This window comes from Salminus brasiliensis, chromosome 13, assembly GCF_030463535.1.
Source record: "Salminus brasiliensis chromosome 13, fSalBra1.hap2, whole genome shotgun sequence".
In the NCBI taxonomy this organism is placed as follows: domain Eukaryota; kingdom Metazoa; phylum Chordata; class Actinopteri; order Characiformes; family Bryconidae; genus Salminus; species Salminus brasiliensis.
In genome coordinates, this window is record NC_132890.1 from 8,760,002 (window position 1) to 8,784,975 (window position 24,974).

General features: G+C 42.8%; 1 protein-coding gene across 2 annotated transcripts in view; it reads left to right on the forward strand.

Annotated features, from left to right (window-relative positions):
* itpr2 (inositol 1,4,5-trisphosphate receptor, type 2) overlaps window positions 1–24,974 on the forward strand; it is a 108,546-nt gene that overhangs the window by 29,739 nt on the left and 53,833 nt on the right. For both annotated transcript variants that reach the window (XM_072695630.1, XM_072695631.1), the window contains 21 exons: window positions 467–586; window positions 694–876; window positions 961–1,212; window positions 2,630–2,777; window positions 3,002–3,149; window positions 5,196–5,389; window positions 5,893–6,019; window positions 6,904–6,955; window positions 7,176–7,344; window positions 7,494–7,661; window positions 9,026–9,115; window positions 9,251–9,376; window positions 9,559–9,681; window positions 10,503–10,703; window positions 11,796–12,047; window positions 13,068–13,193; window positions 14,525–14,653; window positions 14,889–15,009; window positions 15,927–16,105; window positions 16,381–16,523; window positions 18,460–18,568. In XM_072695630.1, the coding sequence (XP_072551731.1) occupies window positions 467–586; window positions 694–876; window positions 961–1,212; window positions 2,630–2,777; window positions 3,002–3,149; window positions 5,196–5,389; window positions 5,893–6,019; window positions 6,904–6,955; window positions 7,176–7,344; window positions 7,494–7,661; window positions 9,026–9,115; window positions 9,251–9,376; window positions 9,559–9,681; window positions 10,503–10,703; window positions 11,796–12,047; window positions 13,068–13,193; window positions 14,525–14,653; window positions 14,889–15,009; window positions 15,927–16,105; window positions 16,381–16,523; window positions 18,460–18,568 (3,160 nt within the window). The remainder of the gene's footprint in view (window positions 1–466; window positions 587–693; window positions 877–960; window positions 1,213–2,629; window positions 2,778–3,001; window positions 3,150–5,195; window positions 5,390–5,892; window positions 6,020–6,903; window positions 6,956–7,175; window positions 7,345–7,493; window positions 7,662–9,025; window positions 9,116–9,250; window positions 9,377–9,558; window positions 9,682–10,502; window positions 10,704–11,795; window positions 12,048–13,067; window positions 13,194–14,524; window positions 14,654–14,888; window positions 15,010–15,926; window positions 16,106–16,380; window positions 16,524–18,459; window positions 18,569–24,974) is intronic.

Genomic DNA, 24,974 nt, shown 5'->3' on the forward strand with positions numbered 1-24,974 from the left:
GAAATTCACATAAAAAAGCACTTGTGTATAAAATAATAACTACAGGTTTCATATCAAAATGTTTAGAAGAATAAAAGCATGTGTTTAAGAGTGTAGGCTTTAGCAGACCTATTAGACAGGAGCCAACATCAGTACGTGGGGAAGGAGAGCATTTGAGTAGCCTGAGTATGTCATCCGATGAATACTCATCCTAAGTGAAGAGTTTAAAGCTTAGTCATTTTAAAAGAAGCTCGGTTTCAAGCAGTCCTCAGAACTTCGAAATCCATGTTGGCATAGAAAAAGTATTGTGGCATTGCTAATGAATGATGAGGGATACTCTGAATGGAGTTTTACACAAATCTTCGGCAGTACAGGCACATAGTTCCTCTTTTGATTGGTTATTTAGTGATCGCTGTAATGAACTGTAGATAGAAGGAGTCAGTAAACAAGATAATCGGTTCACGTTGTTTCCTGATTCTCCATTCAGGTTTCTGGATTACCTTTCGGACCTGTGCGTATCCAACAAAACCGCCATCCCTGTGACTCAGGAGCTCATCTGCAAGTTCATGCTCAACCCCACCAATGCAGACATCCTCATCCAGACCAAGTAAGACTTGGTTGCTCCACCATAGAGTGAGAATAGGCAAGTGCCTGAAGATCATGGTGAGTTCCCCCTAATGTATCTCTGGCTTATTTGTATGTATGTTCCCTCAGGCTAATTCCACACACTGAGAACTCTCAGGACTCCTCTCTGATGCATGAGGATGGTGATGATGAGGAGGTGTGGCTTTACTGGATTGATCTCAATAAAGAGCCCCACGGCAAGTCCATCCGCCACCTGGCTCAGGAAGCGAAGGACAACAGCAAGTTAGACGTTGATATCATCACTTACTACAGGTCCAGGTTTCTCCCAGTGTTGCAAATTTTCCACATTTTTTGGACGTCTTTTTAACTTCCCTCTTTTTGTCTTCCGCCCCACAGGTGTCAGCTGAATCTCTTTGCAAAGATGTGTCTAGACCGGCAGTACTTGGCCATCAATCAGATTTCCACCCAGCTTCCAGTAGATCTGATCCTGCGCTGCATGTTTGATGACTGCCTGCCATACAACCTGCGTGCGTCCTTCTGCCGCCTCATGCTGCACATGCACGTGGACCGTGACCCCCAGGAGGCAGTGGTGCCTGTGCGCTATGCCCGCCTCTGGAATGAAATCCCCTCAAAGATCTCCGTCCAAGAGTGAGTGCATGTGGCAAGGGTGGACAGTAGGGAGGGCTGATATACATCCTTAAGGAGTGATTATCCAATTTCTTATCCCAGCTGTTGTCTTCCTATGAAGCCCAAATGTCTTCTGATTTCGCCTCCCCATTTGGCCCTCCAGAGCGTGGTACTTACTAGCATATAAACATATGGGCATATTTTTCACTCTTGCGGTACATGCCTACTTGCATTTGCCGTATTCCATCTTATCACATCTCTCTGCTCCCTGTGTGTGGCCATTTATGTCACGCAAATGAGCTTCAGTTTGTATGTGAAGTGAGATAAACAAGAATGACCATTCTCTCATGAACTCTAACACATAAAGATCAGTAGCAAAACAACAAAAACAAGCACTGTTATTATCAGGACTAAAAATCTGATGTATTTTCATATGCAGTTCCACTCTCTCATTTACAGCCCACATATACTCTGTAGTAAAAACTGCATTCTTCCACCTGCATGAAATAGCTAAGGTTTGACGATCCCCCTCTGTCTACTGCTGAGACTACTACTACTGTAGACTACTGCAACTCATTGTTGGCTGACATTAGCTCTTCTTCTGTCCAATGGCTTCCAATGGTACAAAACCTCTGCTGCTCAACTACTAACTTGCACTCGCACACATGATCACATTACACTTATTCTCCTGGATCTTCACTGGATTCCTGTTAAATACCAGATTCAGTTGAAGATTCACCTATTTACCTATACGGCTCTAAACAATCTGGCACCTCCTTCTTCCCTATAAACCTCCTCGCACTCTCAGATCTTCTACTGCTTGGCTTTTAAATATGCCCTCACTGAAACTCTGTAGCTTTGTTGCATTTTTTCCGCTGTCTGTCATTGGAAGTCTTACGCTTATCTGCATATTAGTACAAATATTGTGGCCCTCAAAATGATCTTGCATAAAATGTCAAATTAGAAGGCCTTGTCCTCCCTGTTCCCCTAAAATTGTACAAGTGGGTTCAGCAGTATTTCACACAAATGTGACCTGGGTTACGCAGCTTTACACAGTTCTCATGAGCGTTCTCCAAGCTGCATGCTGCAGTAGCAGCTTGCAGAGCCTGGCGTATAGCAGCGGCAGCAATGCTATTTTTGCTGTTACAGGTCAGTGGAGCATCAATGCGATTTTGAAGATGTTACTTTACATATTGGTGCTTTCAGGGAATCCACTTAGCCTTATTCTATAGTGAATAAGAGTGTCACTCAAAAACCTTCATCACCCAAACGCCAACCTTACAGGAAAAGCAGAAAAACCTCCTTAACGTTCAATGGAAGTCAATGTAAATAGGTTCTATTCCAGGTCATTCTGGAGCATTTCAATAGGTCCATTCGTCATGAAATTGACACAATGAAAGGAGCAACTGCCTGATTCCCTGATGTCCTGTGTTTTCAGCTACGAGTACGAGTTCAGAGACACGTCCAGAGCAGATATGAAGAGGAAGTTTGCTCCCACCATGGACTTTGTAGATGACTACCTGAAAGATGTGTTGAGCCAGCAGTTTCCCTTTGGAGATGAGGAGAAGAACGAACTTACTCTAGAGGTAAGGCACTGAAAACATCTTTCCTAATCAAAAGAAAGCTTCAATATTCCCCTTTTTCTTTCCGTGTCCACCAGACCCTCTCAATGTCTCATGCTTTTCTTCTGGTGACAATGTTCTTCCGCATGTTCCGTCTCGTAAATGTAATCATCAGCCACTAATGAGAAGCCGTTTGAGAAGAAGTTCCTTTCCCCCTCTCTCTCTCACTCTCCCTCTCTCTCTCTTAGGTGGTGAACCTGGCGCGGAATCTGGTCTACTTTGGCTTCTACAGCTTCAATGAGCTGCTGTGTCTCACACGCACCCTACTGGCCATCCTGGACATTGTGCAGCACCCACTCACATTCATGTCCAAACTCCGCAAGAGCCCCGAGGGAGGTCAGGCATGATTAGACAGATACATCAATCAGTTACTGCAAATAAGGAGCTGTTATTCATTTTTCTTCAGATAGCATAGTGTTAATGGCTGCGGTACACTGAACCTCATGGTTCCATTTTCAGTAGATCCGAAAGCGGTTGCCAATCTTTGTAGAGAATTGGTTCATCCTGGGTTATGTACACTAGTGTGCTGAAAGCAGAGTGTGTTTGTGTGAGTGTGTGTGTTTATGTGTATGTGTGTGTGTGTGTGTGTGTGTGTGTATATATATGACTGTGTCTGAAACAGAAAGCAGCTGGCCTGATGCCTTGCTGCTGATGCTGTCTCATAAACCAGTACTTTGTTTGTGTTTATTGTTTTGTTGGAGCAACTGCAGCTACTGTCTAGGGATGAAGGCTTTCTACTACATTTTTGGAGCATAGCAGTGAGGATTTAATTTAGGAAAACACTTCCACTGCTCCACAGCTCAATGCCGGGGGGCTTTATACCCCTCTAGCCCATGCCTGGCATTAGGCATGATGCCAATAGATTATTGTTATTTATCTGCTCCTGAGAGTCCTATTGTATTGGCAGTACTTCTCTACAGTGCCTAATCAAGCTGTGTGTGTGTGCATGAGCATGTGGTAGTGTATGTAAAATGCCATTCCTTGGATATATACAAAATCATATACGCTATGTATATACTTGATACTGTAATATGAGAGCATTTAGATGTGCTAGCTGTTTCCACCTAGATTTTCTCTTAAATTTTACATAAACAAAACATTTGCCTCACAGAAAGAAGCGCTAATGCTCAAAAACACAGGTTTCACAGGTTTCACATGTTTCACAGGTTAAGGCTAGGCTGCCTTAAGCATTAGCTTACCTTAAAGGCTACCTCATATTATCTGAATTAGCTAATTAGCCAACTAGGCTAAAGTGAACTTTCCTATAGTAGTTACTAAAATGAAAAAGCTAGTGTTGGGCAGTGTTAAATACTTTGTTCTACAGTACTGAGCGGTACTTTAGGTATCTGAGCACATTATTTAAAACCATTTAAAATGCTTATATATATATATATATATATATATATATATATATATATATATATATATATATATATATATATTTCATACAAATGTTCTCTTTCTATCGTCAATAGAGAGTACTGATACCATGACGCTTATTGATGTCCTACAAACATTTTTGCATGTAGAACATTTTTATTTGCAGACTTATAATAGCTGTCTAAACAACCAGTAAAAGCCAGCCATAAATAGTTTTTACCATTAAACAGACTCAGCCAGAGACAAGGGAACTTTTACATTCACACCTTTTGTTTCCATGTGGTGTTTTCTTGGTTTTGAAACCAAAAGATGAAGTTAAGCAGCTTATTTAAAGACCACACACTGAGGTTTAGTAGCTTTTTACACAGAGACGTGTACCTGAATGTGAAATTGCTGAATAGGCCCTTTTTGTTTCTAAACTGGTGTTTTATCACTGCTCTGAAATGGGAATTATTAACACCAGTTAAAAGCTGTTTGGTCGAGTATAGGAAGATTATGCTTCCCTACCTGCACTTGTTTCTGCATTGTGGCCATTTTTATTATTCATAGCTCTGAAACTTCTCAAATGTGCAGTTCATTAACCAGTACATGCTGCTTTTTCAAGCTTATTGTATCTTATTCAGGAAAATCTATAAATAGTACAATCTGTAAAAAGTGGAAGACATTTAATATTAGGATTTTTTTAGCCGTCTATCCAGTAATTAAGTCAGAGTTGAAATTGGTATCGGCACACTGTATCGGCAGATACTCAAACATCTGGTATCGTATCGGAAAGGAAAAAGTGGTGTTGGTGCGTCCGTAATTAGAACACAACTGGGTGCCTTCGTCCCTCAGATTACTGTGGTCAACATTTGTTAGGGTTCAGACCCAGCCATAGTATAGAAACCAATTTCTAATTATCTGGCCAAAGCTTAAGTCAAAATGTTACTCATTAGCAATGTTTGTCTTAAAAGCTTAGTCTTCTGCTTGTGTGTGTGTGTGTGTGTGTATGTGTGTGTGTAGGTAATAACGTCCTGCGCACCATCCATGGCGTGGGTGAGATGATGACTCAGATGGTTCTGAGCCGAGGCTCTATGCTGCCCCACAGCCTTCCTGAGTCTCAGCCAATGATGGGCCATGGAAAACCACTCTGTGTCCTTGACAACCAGGACGTGATGGTGATGGACACTAAGCTCAGGATCATTGAGATTCTGCAGGTGAGTCCCTCGCTTCGCTTTTGACCACTGAATGAACAGAAGCAGTGAGAGCTGTGAAGGCCGCTGGAGGGGAAAAAAAAACAACACCCGCATATTCGTGTAAGGCTGGACAAATCACTGGCAGTTTGCTGTACTTTAAAGACTCAGACCAGAACAGTTTAATGTGGTTTTGTTTTTTTAGGCCAGCAGCATAATATTTGTTTTATGCAAAGGCTGCGACTAAATGATAGAGATATAAACTGCCTCAACACCATTTTTACATTTGCATACAGATTTCAGCTTTTATCAGTTTTATCAGCAAATGTCCATATCCAAATTTCACATGGGCACCTAAAAATAGTCATTTTCAAGCTCATTTAACTATTTTCTTTTACACTACTGACCGCTTTCCACAATAAATAGGCTGTGAATTTAGCTGTGAATCACAATTGAATTTTATATATTTTGCAAATTTCGCAAATGCACATAAATTCTAATTCTAATCCCATGTTGTTCCTCAATAGTTCATTCTGAGTGTGCGACTGGACTACCGGATCACCTACCTCCTGTCCATCTACAAGAAAGAGTTTGGGGAACAGACTGTGACGGACAGCACTCTCTCTGTCTCGGACTTCCCCCCTGCGCAGTCTGGTGAGATCCTAGTCGGTCCCAGTGTGTAAAAGAGCAGCATTACACAAAACACATCATTCAACACCACCCGTATTTCCCCTCCACAATTAACCCAGGAATGTGGCCTTAGGAGCGCTAATTTCATACAGTACAATCAACTCAGCTCAGAGCGCTTAAACCACATGACCAGCTGCACAAACTTACTGCTCAATCAGTATGAAGTCATCCATAGAGTCTATTATACCACACATACAGGGTATATAAAATGGGATTTACGAGGTCATTAATCTGTGCATGCTGCAGAAAAACAGAAATACAGTAGACGGCTCGATCAGCACACTCATTAACCAGTTCTGGCAAGACGTTATCAACCTCATCTCAGACATTAAGCAGTCCTGTCCATGAACTTTTAGCAGTATTCATGGTCGACAAAGTTTGTTTCATGAATTGGAAATTAAGAAAAGGTCAAATCTGGTAATGGGTTCTATCTGAATCTGTCAAAACCAATATAGACTCAGACCTAGTTTGGACTCACAGTAATAAGTACTAGAATTACTAAGATATAACCTTCCCTGGAGTCAATTTACAAACTAAGCTTACTTCTGAGTAGATGATGGTGTTATTAGCATTGCCTTTAATGCAGCAGGATTTTTGTTATTTACACAAGATTTTGTAAACCAAAAAATATTCACATTTTGACAATGCCACAGTTGTCAATATTGGCAAATCTGATGTATTCACTTTCCCACACTGGCTTTAGGTCTATAGCTGCTTTGTTACCCCTTTGTTGTCGAAATACTTATGATGGAGGAGGTGGAGCGTTTTAAGCACTAGTCTCTAGCTCTAGTCTAGATCACTGTTTTTAAGCTATAGTTATTTCATTCTGTATTTTTTTATGTCTGTAGAGCCAAATGTGGAGGAGATTGCTGAAACAGCAGAGAGAATGTTCGCTGGGAGGTGAGTCAACTATTGTGAACTTTTCGGCAGACTCGAGCCATAAAGGAACACTGTGACATCTCCATTTAGCTTATGAGCTGTTTCTGGTGCTTCGTACTGTTAGCTTATTCTGCCAGCGAGTTCTTCTAGACTTCCTGTATGTCTTTCTGCACTAAAAGAAACCGAAGACCGTTCTTCTGCTTCCATTTGGCACTGGCACTTTTTTGGTTTTGTTCATCAGCGTTACAGAGAGAGATTTAGTGGCTCTGGATGATGAAGGGGGCAGGACGTTTCTGCGGGTGCTGATTCACCTCATCATGCAGGACTATCCTCCCCTGGTCTCTGGCTCGCTGCAGCTCATCTTCAAGCACTTCAGCCAGAGAGCCGAGGTTCTTCAGGCATTCAAACAGGTCTCTGTGTCCCTCATGCTCTACGGGATAGCATTATCTCTTTCTGTACCATCATAAGAACATGACAGGAAAAATAACCCAGATAACAGCACCTGTATATTCTATATTCTGAAATCTTGTATCGATGCTCTGTGAACGTGCATGTGTAGGTCCAGCTGCTGGTCTCCGAGCAAGATGTGGAAAACTATAAGCAGATAAAGGCAGATCTGGACCAGCTGCGGCTGACTGTGGAGAAGTCTGAGCTGTGGGTGGAGAAGAGTGGAAGCTATGGCAATGAGGACATTGCGGAAAACCAGAACAAGGAGCAGATCACTGAGGTACGCCCCCTGTTGGCTTGCCGGTTTATATAATGCCTTTTAAAAATGGCCGATCAGTCTATAAAGCGTACTTACAGAGTGTACATTGGGCGTGATTTAAGATGGGGGGGGGGAATTGACACACTTTTCAAAGATTGTCAAGCCAGACGTACACAGTGTCGCCAAGCTTGCATTGGACAAATTAGACACAATAGCAATAAGCTTACTTTTGAGTAGATGCTGCTGTTAGCATTGCATTAATACAAAATAAAAGCACAAAATATTCAGTGTTTTCTGAGTGATTACTAAAATACTGAGATATTATGTACCTCTAAATATTCACATTTTGACATGTTCCCTCACTGGGTTCAGCTCTCTTTCTTTTGAAAGCTGAAAAACATGGGGAAAAAAACCTTCTAATCTCTTCCATACAACAAGAAATAATCGTTTAGCCAAGATTTAACCATTTAATTTCACAGACCCACAGCTTTGCGGCTCATTTGACTCCTCAGACAGGGTATATCTGTACTCCTGAGAGTACCTGAGAGTCCTTACTACATAAAATCAGCTCACCATATGCTGACCAAATGCGATCTAATTTGGTCTGTACCCCTGCTCATCCAATATTATCTCCAAAATTAAGGGTTAATCAAGAGTTTGTCTCTTTAAGCTAGATGTTGGAACATTTCTTTGAGGATTTGGTTGCAATCAGCCACAACAGCCTTTGTAAGGTCAGATGTTCACACTGAATGATTATCTCTGGATTACACATGTCACTTCAGATGATCCCAAAGGTATTGGTTGGAGTGCAATCACTCCAGAGAGCACAGCTTTATAAGCCTATATATAGTCTGCGCTTGGCATCAGCATGGTGACCAGAGCATCCCGTTATATTGCCATTACTTTTCTATAGAGGTTATACTAGCTAGGTGTATTTTCAATGGGCATACCTTATAGTTGCCAAATACATTAAATAGGAAGGGTGTCTGGATATGTTTGGACATATGATGTACTCAATTGTACATTTTCACACCTTCCGCCTGTAACATTTAAACAGCAAGGCTGCTTGTGAGTATATCTACGCTGATAGGCGTGGTGTTCAGGTACATTTCTGACGTATTGCTGGCTCGGCAACAGAAAACACAGGTGCACCACTGACTGAAAACAACCTAGGCAGACGTCAACAGTCAGATGTCATTGCTATCTTGGCAGTGAATTGTCAACACAGGCGCGTGCCCAACGTGCAACACCCCCGCTTCGTACAAATAACAATCCGCCAAAGTCAGACTGCACCTGAGGCAGCTCGACAGCTCATCTAAAGGCATGTAGTTTATGACTCTGTATGACTTACTGCTTTCTGAGTAGAGAGTCTGTGTGTTTGACAGGAGGCAGGCATCCTAAGTCCAGTCCAGGATGGAAACATTAAGCCACAGATAGACAGTAACAAAGCCAACAACTACATCATCGTAAAAGAGGTGGGTACACCTCCCATAGCCAAGAAAGTTACATTTTCTATGGTCATATTTCCAAATTGCAGTGGCATGAGTAGCGTGGAAAACCATGCCTAATATCTGTCCCCTTTTTGCTAATCATGCTATGTTGGTCGGTAGATCCTACAGCGGCTCAGTAAGCTGTGTTACTCTGCTAAGAAGAGCCGTGTGCAACAACAGAGACTGCTGAAGAACATGGGAGCTCACACTGTGGTGCTGGACCTCCTACAGATCCCATATGAGAAGGTGAGTGGGCCTAGAAGAATGACTGAGCTTCCCCAAATGTAGTTTTGCATATTTAGCGTATTTAGCATTAGCATATTTACATTTCAGAAAGAGTCTTTCTTAAACAGCCATGGGCAAAATGTAGCAGTTTCTGTCTGCTGTTGTGTGTTGATTTTTATTTCTTGCGTGTTCTCTGTCTTCAGGGAGATGAGAAAATGCTGGAGATCATGACCCTGGCCCACACCTTTCTGCAGAACTTCTGTAACGATAACCCTCAGAACCAGATCCTGCTTCACAAACATCTCAACCTCTTCCTCACCCCTGGGGTATGTTGATGTCTCATGCCAGGACACATGTCAGAGTGTTTCTCACCCTGAGATCCCTAGACTGAGCCCAAATTTTGACCCATGTTTATTGAACCAACCTTCTCAGAATAGAAATACTGATCTGGACTCGGCTCATGCCTTTTATAGATCACTGAATAATTCAGGGCCTTCCAGTCACAGACTTATGGACCCCAGTCTGTGCACAGTTTCCTTCATTTAGCATACCTGATGTAACTCAGTAGCTAATTGACATGTGATTAGATTAGAGACAAAACTGTGTATAGAATGGGGGTCTGATGCTTAGGAACCTCTGGAATAGAACGTATAAATGCGTGATCTTTGATGAGTAGAGGCCTCGAGTTCAATCCCTGGCAATGCCAAAGCTTTTTTATGGCTGGGAGTCGTAGAGAACATAATTGCTCTTGCTTTCTGGTAGGGCAGAATGCCCCCCCTCTCCCATCACTCAATGCAGTGATAGCCAGTACGAATGGGTGGGTTAATTGCCAGGATTTAAAACATTTTTTTTTTTTTGTAATTTCTGCAAAACAGCAGATCAACAGCAGTAACGTTTCTTTGTATTTAAATCATAATACAAATATTTGATCTAATTACAAACACCAATATGATATCGACTTAAAACTTTGAATCCACACTTGTTCCAATTTAAAATATAAAATTTTTGCATACTTTTGTTATTGCCAGCAATAACTGCAGCTTAAAGGGTTAATATCTTGATGTATTAATATAGTAATAATACTATTAAATGGTCAGTAATACTGGTGTTATCTTTTTTCTTTTCTTTATTTAACCCCCTCATCCAGCATTTGGAAGCAAAGACCATGCGTTACATCTTCCAAAACAACTACCACCTGTGCAATGAAATCAGTGACCGTGTGGTGCACCACTTTGTGCACTGCATTGAGACACACGGCCGCTCCATCCACTACCTGCGCTTTCTGCAGACCATAGTAAAATCTGACGGCAAGTACGTGAAGAAGTGCCAGGACAAAGTGATGACCGAGGTGAGTGAGAGAGAGAGAGAGAGAGAGAGAGAGAGAGATGTGCTGTACTTCTGCAGAGCAAGAGAACAGGAATTACACACAGGTTCATAAGTGAATAAATCATTTGTATAACCATAATGATGATTATAGATATATATTTAGATATATTTTGCTTAATTCTGTTATGAGACCACCTGTGACATAAAGCACCGTGTGAAGAGATATTCTGGCCCTAAATTTAAAAAAATTTAATGTCTGAATTTAAAAATTCTTTAAATTTCTTTTGAAAACATGCCTTTACTCACGTAGACCAATTGTTTTGGAGCTTGAAACGAATTTATCAGCTTAGCTTCACAAAAGCAGTGGAATTAATTCGTAAAACAGTGTGTAAACATCACAAAAGGTAGAAGACGAGATTCTAAATGTTTTCACTACTTTTATACGAAAGCATAGACTGACGCACAGATCCACCAGTTAGACACGGCGAGGCAGAGATGAGTATCTCTACTCGTCTTCATAGCCTCGTATGACGCCTTGATGTGAGTCGCGTCTGATCTGGCAATTAGCTGCCATCGTCAGGACCGGCTCTACAGACTCCGAAAATGTCTGATCTGTATTTCTGTGTTGTATTATCACAATGATATGGCTCCACAATGTTAATCATTCCCTCAGAATATCACTCAGATTATTTAATATGATAATAATCACTTAATCTGTAATTGTGTTGACTTAAATTTAGTCAGCAATAATAAATGATTAAATGATAAGCAGTATACTGTAAATATTTGTTACAAAAAATCTTTACAAATTCACATTCATTCTCTGCCTTCCATTCTGGGTAGTAATGAATTATGTACTATTCTGTACAATCTTTAATAATAATAACAACAACAATAATAATGTAGATTATAATAAATTATTATTTATTAATTTATTTTACAGCATAATCATTCATACATTTATCTGCAGACTGCTCTGTTTACTTTTTCATAGAAAATATTAAAAATCTTACTTATCTACAAATTGATAACTGGTATTTAATTTCCATATTGTCTCAAGCTTGTTTTCTTCCTCTGTGTGTGTGTGTGTGTGTGTGTGTGCATGTGTGGTTAGCTGGTGAATGGTGGGGAGGAGGTGCTGCTGTTCTACAATGACCGGGCCTCGTTCCCCGCGCTGCTGCAGCTGATGAATTCGGAGCGGGAGCGCCATGACGAGGCCAGTGCTCTGTCCTACCACATCAACCTGGTAGAGCTGCTGGCTGCCTGCACTGAGGGCAAGAACGTCTACACCGAGATCAAGTGCAACTCACTACTGCCGCTGGACGACATCGTCAGGGTGGTAACCCACGACGACTGCATCCCTGAGGTCAGCCAACGCGTGCCGGCGCATTGCATACATTGTGACGCTTCAGTGTTTGGCAGTTTGGTGGACTGCAGAATTGCCAGCATGACGAAAAGAAAAGACTCTCAGCTCAATGAATTTAAGGGTCAAAACATAAAAGGCCATTTCTAAATCATTTGAAGTGCATCATTCTGTAGTTAGAATAGTAAAGACAGCAATCAGTAATGATGGGTATCAGTATTGGCACGATATGAGTGGAAAATGCTGTATCAGATATCAGAGGGGAAAATAGAATGAACCCGATCCAGTCTTGTCACAACGGCACACCCTCACACTGTGTACCGTTATACTGGTACGGGTAGCCCAGTGTTTGAGTACTTTGAGCATAATAGCCTTCTGTTACTAAATGCTCATCGTAAGTGAATTGCTTCACTTGGGACGAAAAAAAAAAAAGAATGATTGTTTATTAGATTGCTATCAGCCAGCATGTATGGTTTTAATATATATATATATATATATATATATATATATATATATATATATATAAGAAAAAAGGGAAAGATTAGGTGGGCCTAAAATGCTTTATGTTAATAAATGTTACATAGTGTTTAAATTAATACATAAATTCATCATTATAAGTACAATATTCGAGACGAATCAGTGGAGTTTACATTTAAGGCATTTGGCAGATGCTCTTATCCAGAGCACTTTACAATAGTGCTTCACGGTTTACTCAAGAATAACCCTTGAATTTTTAGGCCTTGAATAGGCTAAAAATTCAAAGATGCCTCTAAGTTTAGACACTACTAAACACAAGCCAGTAAGGTGACCACTCTGCTGTTCGCCCAAGTATTCTCGGGTCTTCAGTCTGCATTTGGAGTTTTGTCTGTTTCATTCAGACTGGCCTTCTTTGCAGCATAGAAACGATGCTCTTGCCTGGTCCTCAGCACCAATTGTCTGCTCTTCACCAACATCTACAATTCAAAATATCTTCCCTCAGTTGCACAATTCAGCCTCCTTTTTTCTGCTTCTTCTCGTCCACAGGTGAAGATTGCCTATGTGAATTTTGTGAACCACTGCTATGTGGACACAGAGGTGGAGATGAAGGAGATCTACACCAGCCACCACATCTGGAAGCTCTTTGAGAACTTCCTCACCGATATGGCCAGAGTAAGGACACTAGCATTAATCTCATTACAGTAGCATGAACTCTGATTATCAGGTGTTTGCTGTGAAAAATAAACCCTGGGTTAAAACACATATTGGTTGTACATGTGTAATGGCATACTGCTTATGGAGCCTGTTTACACCTGGCATTAACATGCGTTTTAGGTGCTCGGATCACGTTCGGATTTCACTTGTCTGCATGTGAACTCCCTGTTCACAAGAAGCATTGTGATTGAATTGCCATCATACATATGCGCACTAGTGCTTATTTATCAGTAGATGAAAGCAGTGTTACAGAGTGTTATCGCCGTAGTCGATGACATCAATGCTGAAAATGCGTCTACATTAATATTTTGGATTTATATACTTTATCTTTTAGGTCTCAAACACTTCAGTTCAAATAACAAATGCTTTTTCTCATTACCACTACATAACTGCTCCAGGAGGTCTGGCTACAGTCAGATCGCCTCCAGTCAAAACAGCTGGAGCAGCAGCAAGCAGAGTCTGACTCGCTTGCAAAATAGGTTTTTAAAAAACCCAAGGCATCGAAAGTATGAGAGAACCTGAATTAGCACGAAACAAAAAGTTTCAAAGGCATACCACAGCAGCACTCGTGTGACTCACGAGCACCTGAAGAGAAAACACACAGGCGTCACCACCTTGTTTCAGTTTTCCAGTAGAGGACGCTCCCTCGCACATGGCTGCTTTGTCTGTAAATACATTGCTGGCCTCAAATTCAAAGTAGGGACATTTAATGTGTAAATCTGTTGTTCTTGTAGCTGCTAAATGTTCTTGTTAGGGAAGCTTTAGATATGTCTGCCTGCTACTGCAGAATTACCAGTGAATACCTGACTAAGAGACAATGTTAGGGCTAGAATCTGGGCTTTGACGTTGATTGACAGTGCCAGTGTGTGTGTTCATGCACTTTGGGTTCCCAATTTGGGCTTGACTGTATATAAACCATATGTAATTATATATGTAATTATTCAGCCATTATTTGAAGCATTTGAATTTCTTTGTGTAGGGAATGGTAATATAAAAATAAATGAAATAAATGTCATATGCTCAGTTCAACTTTTTGGGGGAAAATCAGATCTTCTCTGGTCCTTCGTTTTATTGACGAGTTTAAAAAGAATTTGATCAGAGTAGATCCAGATACTATCCAGATACAAAAAGTGTGTTAATGACAGGCGTAAACAGGCCCATGGTGTAAACAGGCCCATGGTGTAAACAGGCCCATGGTGTAAACAGGCTTATGGTGTAAACAGGCTCATGGTGTAAACAGTATGCAGATGTTGCCGACAGTGATTATGAGACGAGTGTGTGGCTTTCAGGTGTGTAACAGCACCACAGACAGAAAGCATGCGGACACCACGCTGGAGAAGTACGTCACTGAGACCATCATGGCCATCGTGAAAGGCTTCTTCGGTTCACAGTTTTCTGTCAACAACTCCAACCTGCAGGTAGGCAGCACACACTGATGCAGATCCACGGCTGCTTTTGAGGACCGCACTCACTCGTTTACGCGCCTTTCCACCTTGGACCTCCTCCTACCAACCTGACAGCCATCTGTGTCTTTGCACTGCCCACATCACACTCACCAGTTTAGCCCCTGTCTCCTTCAGTTTGACTCTCAGCCTTCACGGATATCGTCATCAACTCTCTTCCTCTGTTTCTCTCACTCACACATTCTGGCAGACCCATCAGCCCGTCTTCATCCAGCTGCTTCAGGCAGCCTTCAGAGTCTATAACTGTTCCTGGATGACCCCTCTGCACAAGGCCAACATCGAGGCCTGCATCAAGACCCTTGCTGATGTGGGTAAGTTAACATCTCCAGCAGCAGAGTCCTGGGACCCAGACACTTGCATTTAGAGTGACTAGAATGAACTGAAATTAACTACATCACCCATGTGAAAAAGTAATTGCCCCCATAGCAACTGCTTAACCAAATTCAGTTGACAGTTGGGTTCAAATTTACTAGCCACACACTGGGACATGATTACTGTCAGACCTGCTGAATGTAAACCTGTCTCGCAATGAGAAGCAAGGCAAAAGGTCTTAAAAAGCAGCACATGCTGCTTCGTTCTAAAGATTCTAAGAGGTTCAAATACAGATGCGAAACCAGGTCATTGAAACTGGTCTACCAGTCTGGAAAGGGTTACAAAGCCATTGCTTAGGCTCTGGGACTCCAGCAAATCACAGTGATCGTCATTTTCCACAAATAGAAAAGAATTTTCCACAATTGAGAACCTCTCTGGACATCTCAGGAGTGGCCAGCCTACCACAATTTCACCAAACACTTGTCCAGGAGGTCACAAAAGAACCCAGACAAACATCTAAAGAACTGCAAATCTCATTTACATCAGTTAAATTGAATGTACATAATTCCTGGGCACAAATGGCCTCCATGGGGGAGTTGCAAGCTGGAAACCACTGCTGACCAAAAAGAATGCAAAGGCTCGTCTGAAAAACATCTAGATGATTCCCAAGACTTTTGGGATTGGCATCCAATGTAGTTGAATTTCAGCCACTCTGCTAAGATTTAGTGAGCCAGTGAGTTAGGACTTATCGCAAACATTGCACTTGCCAAAGCTGATGCAACCAGTTATTAGATTTATGGGGCATTTATTTTCCCCTGGGTGATAACATTTAATTTAAAACCCTATATCTTCCAGAAATGGAATGCATTGTGTGCATTGTGTGAAATGTAGTCACATATTACCGTCTTCCCTCCAGCTAAGAATCGTAACATTGCTATCCCAGTGGACCTGGATAGTCAGGTAAACACACTCTCTCTGAAGACCCACACCACCATGGTGCAGCGTGCAGCCAAAGACTGGAGGCTGTCTGCCCGTCGGCCGCGCAAAGAGCCCCTGGGAGCCCCGGACTATAAGAACATCATTGAGAAACTGCAGGTACCGTGGATCACTCCGTCACAGCCGCAATGATCATTATCGGCTCCAAGGGATTTGAAAGCATTCCCTCTCGGATCTTAAGGTTCTTTAGCACGCACCATGCTTGCTTGTAATACAGTATGGCAGTGTGCTTTCTTAAAAGAGTCCCTTTGATAATATGGAAATCAACACATTACACAGTCTGCCTACACACTGTAGGCGACCACCTTTATCACTGTGACCTTGTGTACGAGATTCTGAATTATTGCTGTGCTGTGTTTTCTGTGTGTGGGTAGGGTGTGGTCTCCTTTCTAAAGGACCAGTTTAGTCCACGGGTGCAGGCGGAGTTCTCTGTGTTGGTGGACATTCTGCACAGTCCGGAGCTGCTCTTCCCAGAGGCAGCACGTCTACGCTGCGAGACTGGAGCCTTCATGACTAAGTGAGACTCGCACACTCTTCTTTTTTTTCCTTTTTTTTTTTTTACTTCATTTTGTGCTCAAGGCATTATTTAAAGGTGCTGTGTACGATTCTGGAGAAGGACTGTTGATGTTTCATCTCAACAGCAAAACAAACACACACCCTCTCAAGTAGCTCCAACCGCCTGATCTTCACGGCAATAAAACCCTATGCAAGTGTTGTACCATCAGATACCATGATATATTTGTTAGAGAGAAGAGCTAGGTTAGCATTTCCTAGGTTATGGGCTACAATTGCTTCAGCATCATATTCATTTACTTGCCTTTTGACATTCTGATATCTCCACCGCCCCAACATTGTCACATGTTGTCACATTTGCCTGATCTAGGACCTTTTCCTTCAGCTTTTATTCGTTCGATTTGCTTGTTGGCTGTTTCTCGACCATCTCTCCTCGATAATTTGTGCCGTTCAACACGTAGCAGATACACAAATAAATTCCCCCTTCCCCCAGGCTGTTCACAAGCACGACACCCCCTGTTGCTGTACTCCTGTTAAGTACGAACACCCGATGTTTTTCCGGCGTGTAAACAGACTGTAAGGCTAGTGAACTGTGAGGAAATGTTAGCTGACATTCACACTAATTGTTTTGGTTTGAAATCGTATACAGCCCCTTTAATAGACTTTTATTAGGCCACTTTAATTTTCCCAGACTCACATAGAGCATGGGCTACAGTGGATTCTGAATGGTGAAAGTCAGTTTCGTGGACACTGATAAAGCCTAGACTAGAACTTAATTGTAGTGTCAGTGGGGATTTACCATTGAAAAGTCACTAGTAGCCCAGAATTAAGCTTAAAATGAGTCTGGAATACTGGTGCATGGAGTTGCACTTCAGTCCAGTAGTAAAGCAACTATGGAGGGTTAGATGCCTTGCTCCTAGGGCACCTCAGCCATGGATGCCGGTTATGGAGGTCGAACCAGCGACCTTCCGGAGGGCTGCTCTTATTAAGTTTATTCAAGCAATACAAAGATAAAAAGGACGTTTGTGGCTTGTATTCTTATTACAAGAAAAGCAAAAGCTTATGATGCGTGTGTGTCGCGCCTGGAGTGAAATGCCAACCATTGCAGAAGGGTTCCGGCAAACGATGCTTCTGCTGTGAAATGAGCCTTCAAGCGCTCAAGGCTTGTGTCTTTGTCTATGCTCTTAAAAATATGGCTTTGAACGATATCAATTGTAGTTCCATAAAGAGTCATGTTTGTGGAAGGTTGTAAAAGTAAGTCTAAAGAACCATAACTTGATGTTCACTTCACACTCTCACATCTACTACAAACATGGTTCTTTAGAATACAAAAACGGGTTCTTCTAGGGCTTCTATTTGAAGCACCTTTGTGTTTAAAGTGCAGCTGCTATGGCTGCTGCCATTGTTAAAGAAACCCCCCTCCATGCAGTGGTAATAGATGTTTTATCAAGTGCAATTTTCGCACACCTCCTCCCCCGTCGTATCTCCTAGTCATAGTCGCTCATGCAGCTGCGGTACATTCAGTCAACCCAGGTCGGGTCATAGCGACAGTGTTTGGGGTTTTGAGTGGGCGGTGAAGCTGCTCCACAGAGAGCCTGTCTGTCGGAGAGCATCAGAACAGCACTTACCTGAGTCTGTGGCTGCACGGTGTGCCTGTGCTATTGCATAACCACGTCTGCATGATTCACTCTGAAAGCCACCGCGTGCAGCCCACCTGCTGTAGCTCTGCACTCACATACATTACTGTATTACTTTTCTTACGTAAGGTCAATAAAGAATATATGCCTTTCAGATCTATAGAGATAAGATCAGATTGTTTAGCACTGTTTCTCTCCCGTATGTTAAAAAAAGAAAGTCAGTCTTAATGCTCAAATACTGAAAAAGAAAATGGCTGGGATTGAGTGTATTGTTCATTGGGGGGGGGTGTTCTGTGCCTTTAGGCTAATTAAACACACGAAGAAGCTGATGGATAAAGAAGAGAAGCTGTGTATTAAAATCCTGCAGACGCTCCGGGAGATGCTGGACCAGAAAGAGACCATCGATGATCGGGTCAGTCAGAAGCATTATCCTCTTTCTTCTGTCTTTTCTCGCCCTGCCTGCCTCTGATTGGTTCTCATTAAGCTCATAAGAGCTATATACACACACACACACACACACACACACACACATCAGCTCCTTAATACAGAACCAGTTGAGAGTTTGGACCTTTCGATAAATTAGAAGACTGATAGACTGTGTCTTCTCTGTAACTGTTTACAACAGCATTTTTGGTACAGCTGAAGCGCCTCAGTGGTAAATGGATCCAAATATAATGCTTCCTGGCTTCCCACATGGATCTAGAGCTGAATTCAGAAATGAACTGGGCAACAAGTAGGGTCACGTGTGGGCATGGGGTTGTGGGTTTGATCCTCGCTCAGGTCTCTGTAACTCTCTGTCTCCTGTTTGGCTTTTCAATCAGGAACTCCAACCAGTTTTCTTCCACCCCCTAAAATCCACACATGCCCATGAATTGGCCATGCTAAATTGCCCCCTATATGTGAGTGTGAGAGTTAATAGGTGTGTGTGTGGTATCTTGGGATGGTACACTAGCACCCGGTCCTATGAATCTGGTTAGGCTCTACACCCTCCACGATCCTGACCAAGAACAAGCAAATAAGAAGATGGACTGAATGGATTAGAATGGATGGGGCTTTGGACCTCACTGCTCACTGTTGCAGTCTGAAGTTTGTCCAGCAGGGGGCGCGCAGGCTATCAGCAGGCAGGTACCTGTTGTGCACCTCATGTAAAGAGGACGCACCAGCAGAATATCACCAGTGCATATGTTTGCTGTCACAAAATAAGACTAGCCAAAGTCTTTATAGGCAAGTCTATATCTTTGTAGTAGTGGAGAGGACAAATTAATGGAGACTGAAGGTCAAGGGGTGGTACTGGATCTGTAAGGAGTGTTCAGCGGATTATGCAAACTCCCATTCATATTTCAACCAGTGCCTGGTCTCCTCTTTTCTAACATCTCTGGTCTCGTTTATTACTAAAAGCTGTTGAGCAACATGACATTCATCCATCTGTCCATCTTCTTACCCATCTGTCCTGCTTCTTCGTAGTGGGTAGAGGAGCCTGAGTGCAAGGCAGTGCAAGGCAGAACAGGCTCCAGTCCATCACAGGGTACCACAGGGACGCGCTCCTTCACTCATACACTCACACCTAGGGGGCAGTATAGTATATTCAGTTCACCTGCCATGTGTTTTGGGAAATGGGAGGAAACTGGAGTACCCAGAGGATTCTCATTGAAGCTTATGATTAGGAAAATCATCATACATAAATACATAAAACCTGGCTCCACATGGTGGTACTTCTCTTTGCTGAAATTCCAAAAGTAGTGCTGTGGGGAAGGTCTGCATCTTCAGCATTTTGGACCAGTAGATCCGTTCTGACACCAGCCATCTGGTACAAACGAACTGTGAAAAACAGCACACTGAGAAACGTCTGCCCTGTTTATCTGTTTGGCTGACGCGTAGCGCGGTTGCTGGTAAATCCCATTATGGTCTGCGTGGTTGACGTAAAGTTTGCTGCGGCAGGGATGTGGAGGCTAACTGTGATGAGTCAGAGCAGTGGTGTTGGAGCAGGCTGATTTGTGAAGGAGTCTCGAGAGTGTTTCCAGAGGTCAGGGTTGGAGCAGCTCTGTGGTTGCCACGGTGACAGCAGCCACCAGGAGAGGGTGCTAGAGGGATGCGTAAACTTGAGTGATGTTTTTGAACCTGTTGACCCCCCCCCCCCCACACACACACACACACACACCACCACTGCTTCTTTCTCTGCAAGCTGTAGAGTGTATATATATATATATATATATATATATATATATATATATATATATATATATATATATATATATATATATATATATATATATATATGTGTGTGTGTGTGTGTGTGTGTGTGTGTGTGTGTGTGTGTGTGCGAGATGAATGAACTAAGCCCTCCTCTCAGGCCTCAGTGGTGCTGTTGGCTCCGGCTGGATGAGCGCTTGGGGTCTGGAGCTCCAGACAGCTAATCAGTATTCAGTGGACAGAGCGGGGAGTCGTTGCATAAGCCAGAGGCACGCGAGGACAGACTGAGAGAGAGAGAGAGAGAGAGTGAGAGAGGGAGAAGAGGAGCATGCCAGCAGCCCAAAAACACCCAGCACAACAAATCAATACTGCAGAGAGCTGACTGCAGCCAGAGAGAGAGAGAGAGAGGGGGAGAGGGATGAGAGAGATATAGAAAGTGAGAGAGTGATCAGAGTTACTGAAGCTTTGACACAGCAGAAATAGTGCTGCAGCCCCACCTCTCCTCCACACCTTCCACTCGCTCTGCTCTCTTGCAGCAGCAGCTGCTCGTGCCTTTGAGGTCATGATTAGAGACGAAGGAGCCGTTAGAGCAGGTTTAATTATGCACTGGGCTGAAGCTCGTCCTGCATCAGCACTCTGAGAGAGGCTTGGTGTGAAACGGGCTGGATGTGTATGTAAGTTGATGACTTCAGTAATAGTCTTCGTTTTATGAGGAAGTCAGGAGGTCTGCAGTCAGAAGAAATGAGAGACCACCCACCCTTCATTCCCTTGATTTCCAGTTTGAACAGTCATTATTACAAGTGCAATGCTTCTGAGGAGATACCATGTAAAATACTGCAGTGGTTACCAGCCCTGCTCTTGGAGGACCCTCTATCCTGCACATTTTAGTAGATTCCTGCTCTAACACACTACCTTCAACTCAGGAAGGGCTTGTTCAGTTACAAATTAGCTGGATCAGGTGTTGGGAACCACTAAGATGATGCATTTTAGTAGGAGAAAATAAATAAATAAAATAATATAAAAAGTATTTGAATAAAGAAGCCCAAAGGAGACCACCAAAACTATGCAGAGCTGATCAAGAAGTTCCTACAGAGAAAAGCAAACGAGACATTGAAGAACATTTTTTAAATATAGATCATCCTGCTAAGAACAAAGGCCTGAACATCCCAGAGTCCAGACCTCAACACCATTGATTATGTTTGTGATGACCTGGAAGGTTAGGAGAAGAAACTACTAAAAACGTCATAGACTGAACTTTGGAGGTGTGGAAAAATGCCTGAGCCAGAGCATCTCCAAAACATCAGACAGGTCTTGTGGGGTTTTTCTGGAGTGCCGTGGTCAGCAGCTACCAAAAAAGTGCTCCAGCTGGTGACAGGGTTATGGGCCTCCAGGGCTTATTGATGCGTTTCATGGAGGCCCCACCTCTCAGTTTACAGTATTTTTGAAGGATCTGCTGCTAACATCTTGGTGCCAGACTCTATAGAACACCTTCAGAGTGTTCTTATGGAGTCAATGGATGCATTGAAGGTTTACAGCTGTTTTGGTCGCACCAGGGTGACCTACACTATATTAGGCAGGTGGTTTTAATGTTATGGCTGATCGTGAAGACTGACCTGCAGTGTTCTGTGTAGACCAACACATTTTAAATACATCATCAGAAATACCCAGAGGAACCCTATGAAGATTCTCACACACAGCTTGCTTAGTCCCTGTAGTGAAGTAGAAGTACTGCCAATAGAATAGGACTCTCTGGAGCAGATCAATAACATGAACTTATTGGCCAGGCGTGGGCTAGAGCCCCCCAGTATTGAGCTGTGGAGCAGTGGAACTGTGTTCTTTGGAATGCTTATACTTTCGGGATGATTTGAGGAGTTGAGAATGAGGTGGGGTGGTGATTATCCAACATCCTGATCACACTAATGCTTTTGTCGCTGCATGCAGTCAAATCCTCACAGCAATGCTCCAAAATCTAGTAGAAAGCCTTCTTCTCTGGACAGTAGAGACAGTTCCTTAAACTTTTTTTTATTTTATATATACACCTTTGATTTCAGAAGAATGAACAGGTGTCCCAATACTTTTGTCAATACAGTGTGTGTATGTGTGCATAATTATATCCGCACTCTCCAGCCAGTGTCAGTGTGTGCTGTGTCCTCGTTGCCCTGAGTGTGGTGCTGCAGTCTCATGCAGCCGCAAGCTGACTACCCACTCCCCACAGACCGAGCGAGAGGGAGAGTGAGCGAAAAAAAGTGAGAGAGAGAGAGCATGTGAGGAGCCATGTGAGCGAGGGCAGAGCGCTGTGCAGCAGCAGAGCGAGGGATTGGAGGGGAGCGGCGTCTGCTGAGTCCATGAGGAGACTGAGCGGGGGGTGTGTTTACGTAACTGAGCCGCAGTGTCTGAGCCAGCCTCACGCGGCCCATCACGTTCTCTTTCTCTCCCTCTCTCTCTTTCTCTCTCTCTCTCTCTCGCTCGCTCACTCGCTCCCTCTCTCTCCCCTTGCACTCTCACTTATATTTTCTCCGCCTGTCACCTGCTCTCACTGCCTGTGTTCTTTCCTCTCGGTTCTGTTTGTCTTGATTCTCATCGTTTTCAGTGCTGTGTTATCACTCCATCACTCTCATACAAGGGTGGCAAACTTATTTGAGGCGAGGGGCTGCATCACACGCAGTGCAGTATCAAGGGGGTCCGACAGAAAAGCACTTCTTTTGAAAAGGGACATATAGATACTATATGGACAAAAGTATTGGGACACCCGCTCATTCCTTGTTCCTTACGAAATCAAGGGTATTAAAAAAGAGTTTTTGCTGCTTTTCTTGAAGTAACTGTCTCCACTGTCTTGAGAAGAAGGCGTCCTACTAGATTTATGGCGCATTGTTGTGAAGATTTGATTGCATTCAGCGATAAGAGTGTTTCTGAGGTCAGGATGTTGGATAATCATATTGCATGGAGCACCACCATCATTCCAGAGAACACTGTGCTCCACTGCTCCACAGCTCAGTGCTGGAGGGCTTTATACCCCTCTAGCCCACACCTGGCATTAGGCAGCATTGTGCCAATAGCTTCTTGTTGATTATCTACTCCAGAGAGTCGTATTCTTTTGGCAGTACTTCTCTACAATGAATGCATTCATTAGAAGGGGTGTCCATAAACATTTGGACGTGTAGTGTGTGATGGGCTTTCTATGAAACGGGTGTCATTTTCATGTTTTAAAAGGGCAAATGTTCTCACCTCAGACATAAAATCCTCCTTAATATGATCATTTTTCAGACAAAGGAACCATATTTACATTAAAACGTGTCAGGGTGATGCGTGGCGGGATGGTAGATTTATTTATTTTATTTTATAAAATGTATTTATTTTATTTATTTTTGTTACCGGCTGCTCCAAAAGCTCAAATGATGTGATGTCATTTAAAGCAACTGTACATTATTTATAGACGAAACAAGTTAGTGTGACGGGGTGGTAAGTCCAACTAAGGGACACCCACAAATGCTAGCTTTTTTTTTACCAAAACATTATGTTTCAATAATTATGTTAACAGTTATACACACACACAAAGACATATAATGCTGAAAATAATAATAACGGTTTTGTAAAAAAAACCAAAACAGAAATGCATAAAAAATGAATAAATATATTTATTTATTTGATATTTTAGATGCAAATCATGTTTGTCAATACGCCCATGTGTTGGGGACTGTGGCTGGATCAGTGGTTCAAATCCCAAGCCATGCCACTTTGCCATCAGCAGCCGGAATCTGAGATGGCACAATCAGCCGTGCTCCCTCTGGATGGGTAGATGGCGCTCTATCCTCTCATCGCTCTTAAAGCGATGTTTGCTTGTGCGGATGAGTTGAGGGCCCAGTGCTTTCCTCTGAGTGTGTCAGCTGCCTGGCGAGGACACTTTGGCAGCAGTTGGAAAAGGGGTGGTGGCTGGCTTCATGTGTATCTTAGGAGACATGTGTTAGATCTTTACCCTCCTAGTGTCGTCAGCTGTGCACATGGGTTAGCTTTTAGCCTTTTAGCCTTTTTAGAGGCTTCTTGCATTGCATTGCAGTGAAGGAGTGGCCGACCAACCTTCCTCTCTTCCCCGTTTCACCTAGCATTAGCATTTAGCCTTTTTTACCCTCTCTTCCATATTCTTCAGTAGAATGTCTTTGCGTTTAGCCTTGAAAGGTTTTCACTGGTGGGCTGGGTCAATGTGTCAATTTTAGGGCTGAAATCGTTTACAAGTCAAGGCTGTTGCGTAACACTTTTGCATGGTTTGGAATTGGCCTGTCTTCCAGTTCCGCTTTGGTTCTGCAGGATTTTCATTTCAGACACAACAGAGGTTCCCGGTTTCCGTTCCTGGTTTCCATTTTTGGACCCCTATAATAAACACTGTTAAGAACATGGCTTGTGAATGTGTTTGACAGACCTGATTAGAACCTTTTATCGGGCCGGTTCTGGCTCACGGGCTGTATGTTTGACACCACTGCTGAGGTGCTCATTCTGACAAACTCTGTCCATCAGAGTCTCTCTCACTCTTCCATATAACTCTGTTGCCAGGCAGCAGGTCACGACTCATGAGTCTGTGTAATTGGTCCGAGAAGCTTTTTCTTCTTCTGGTCGTTAGACATGGAGGACTAAGG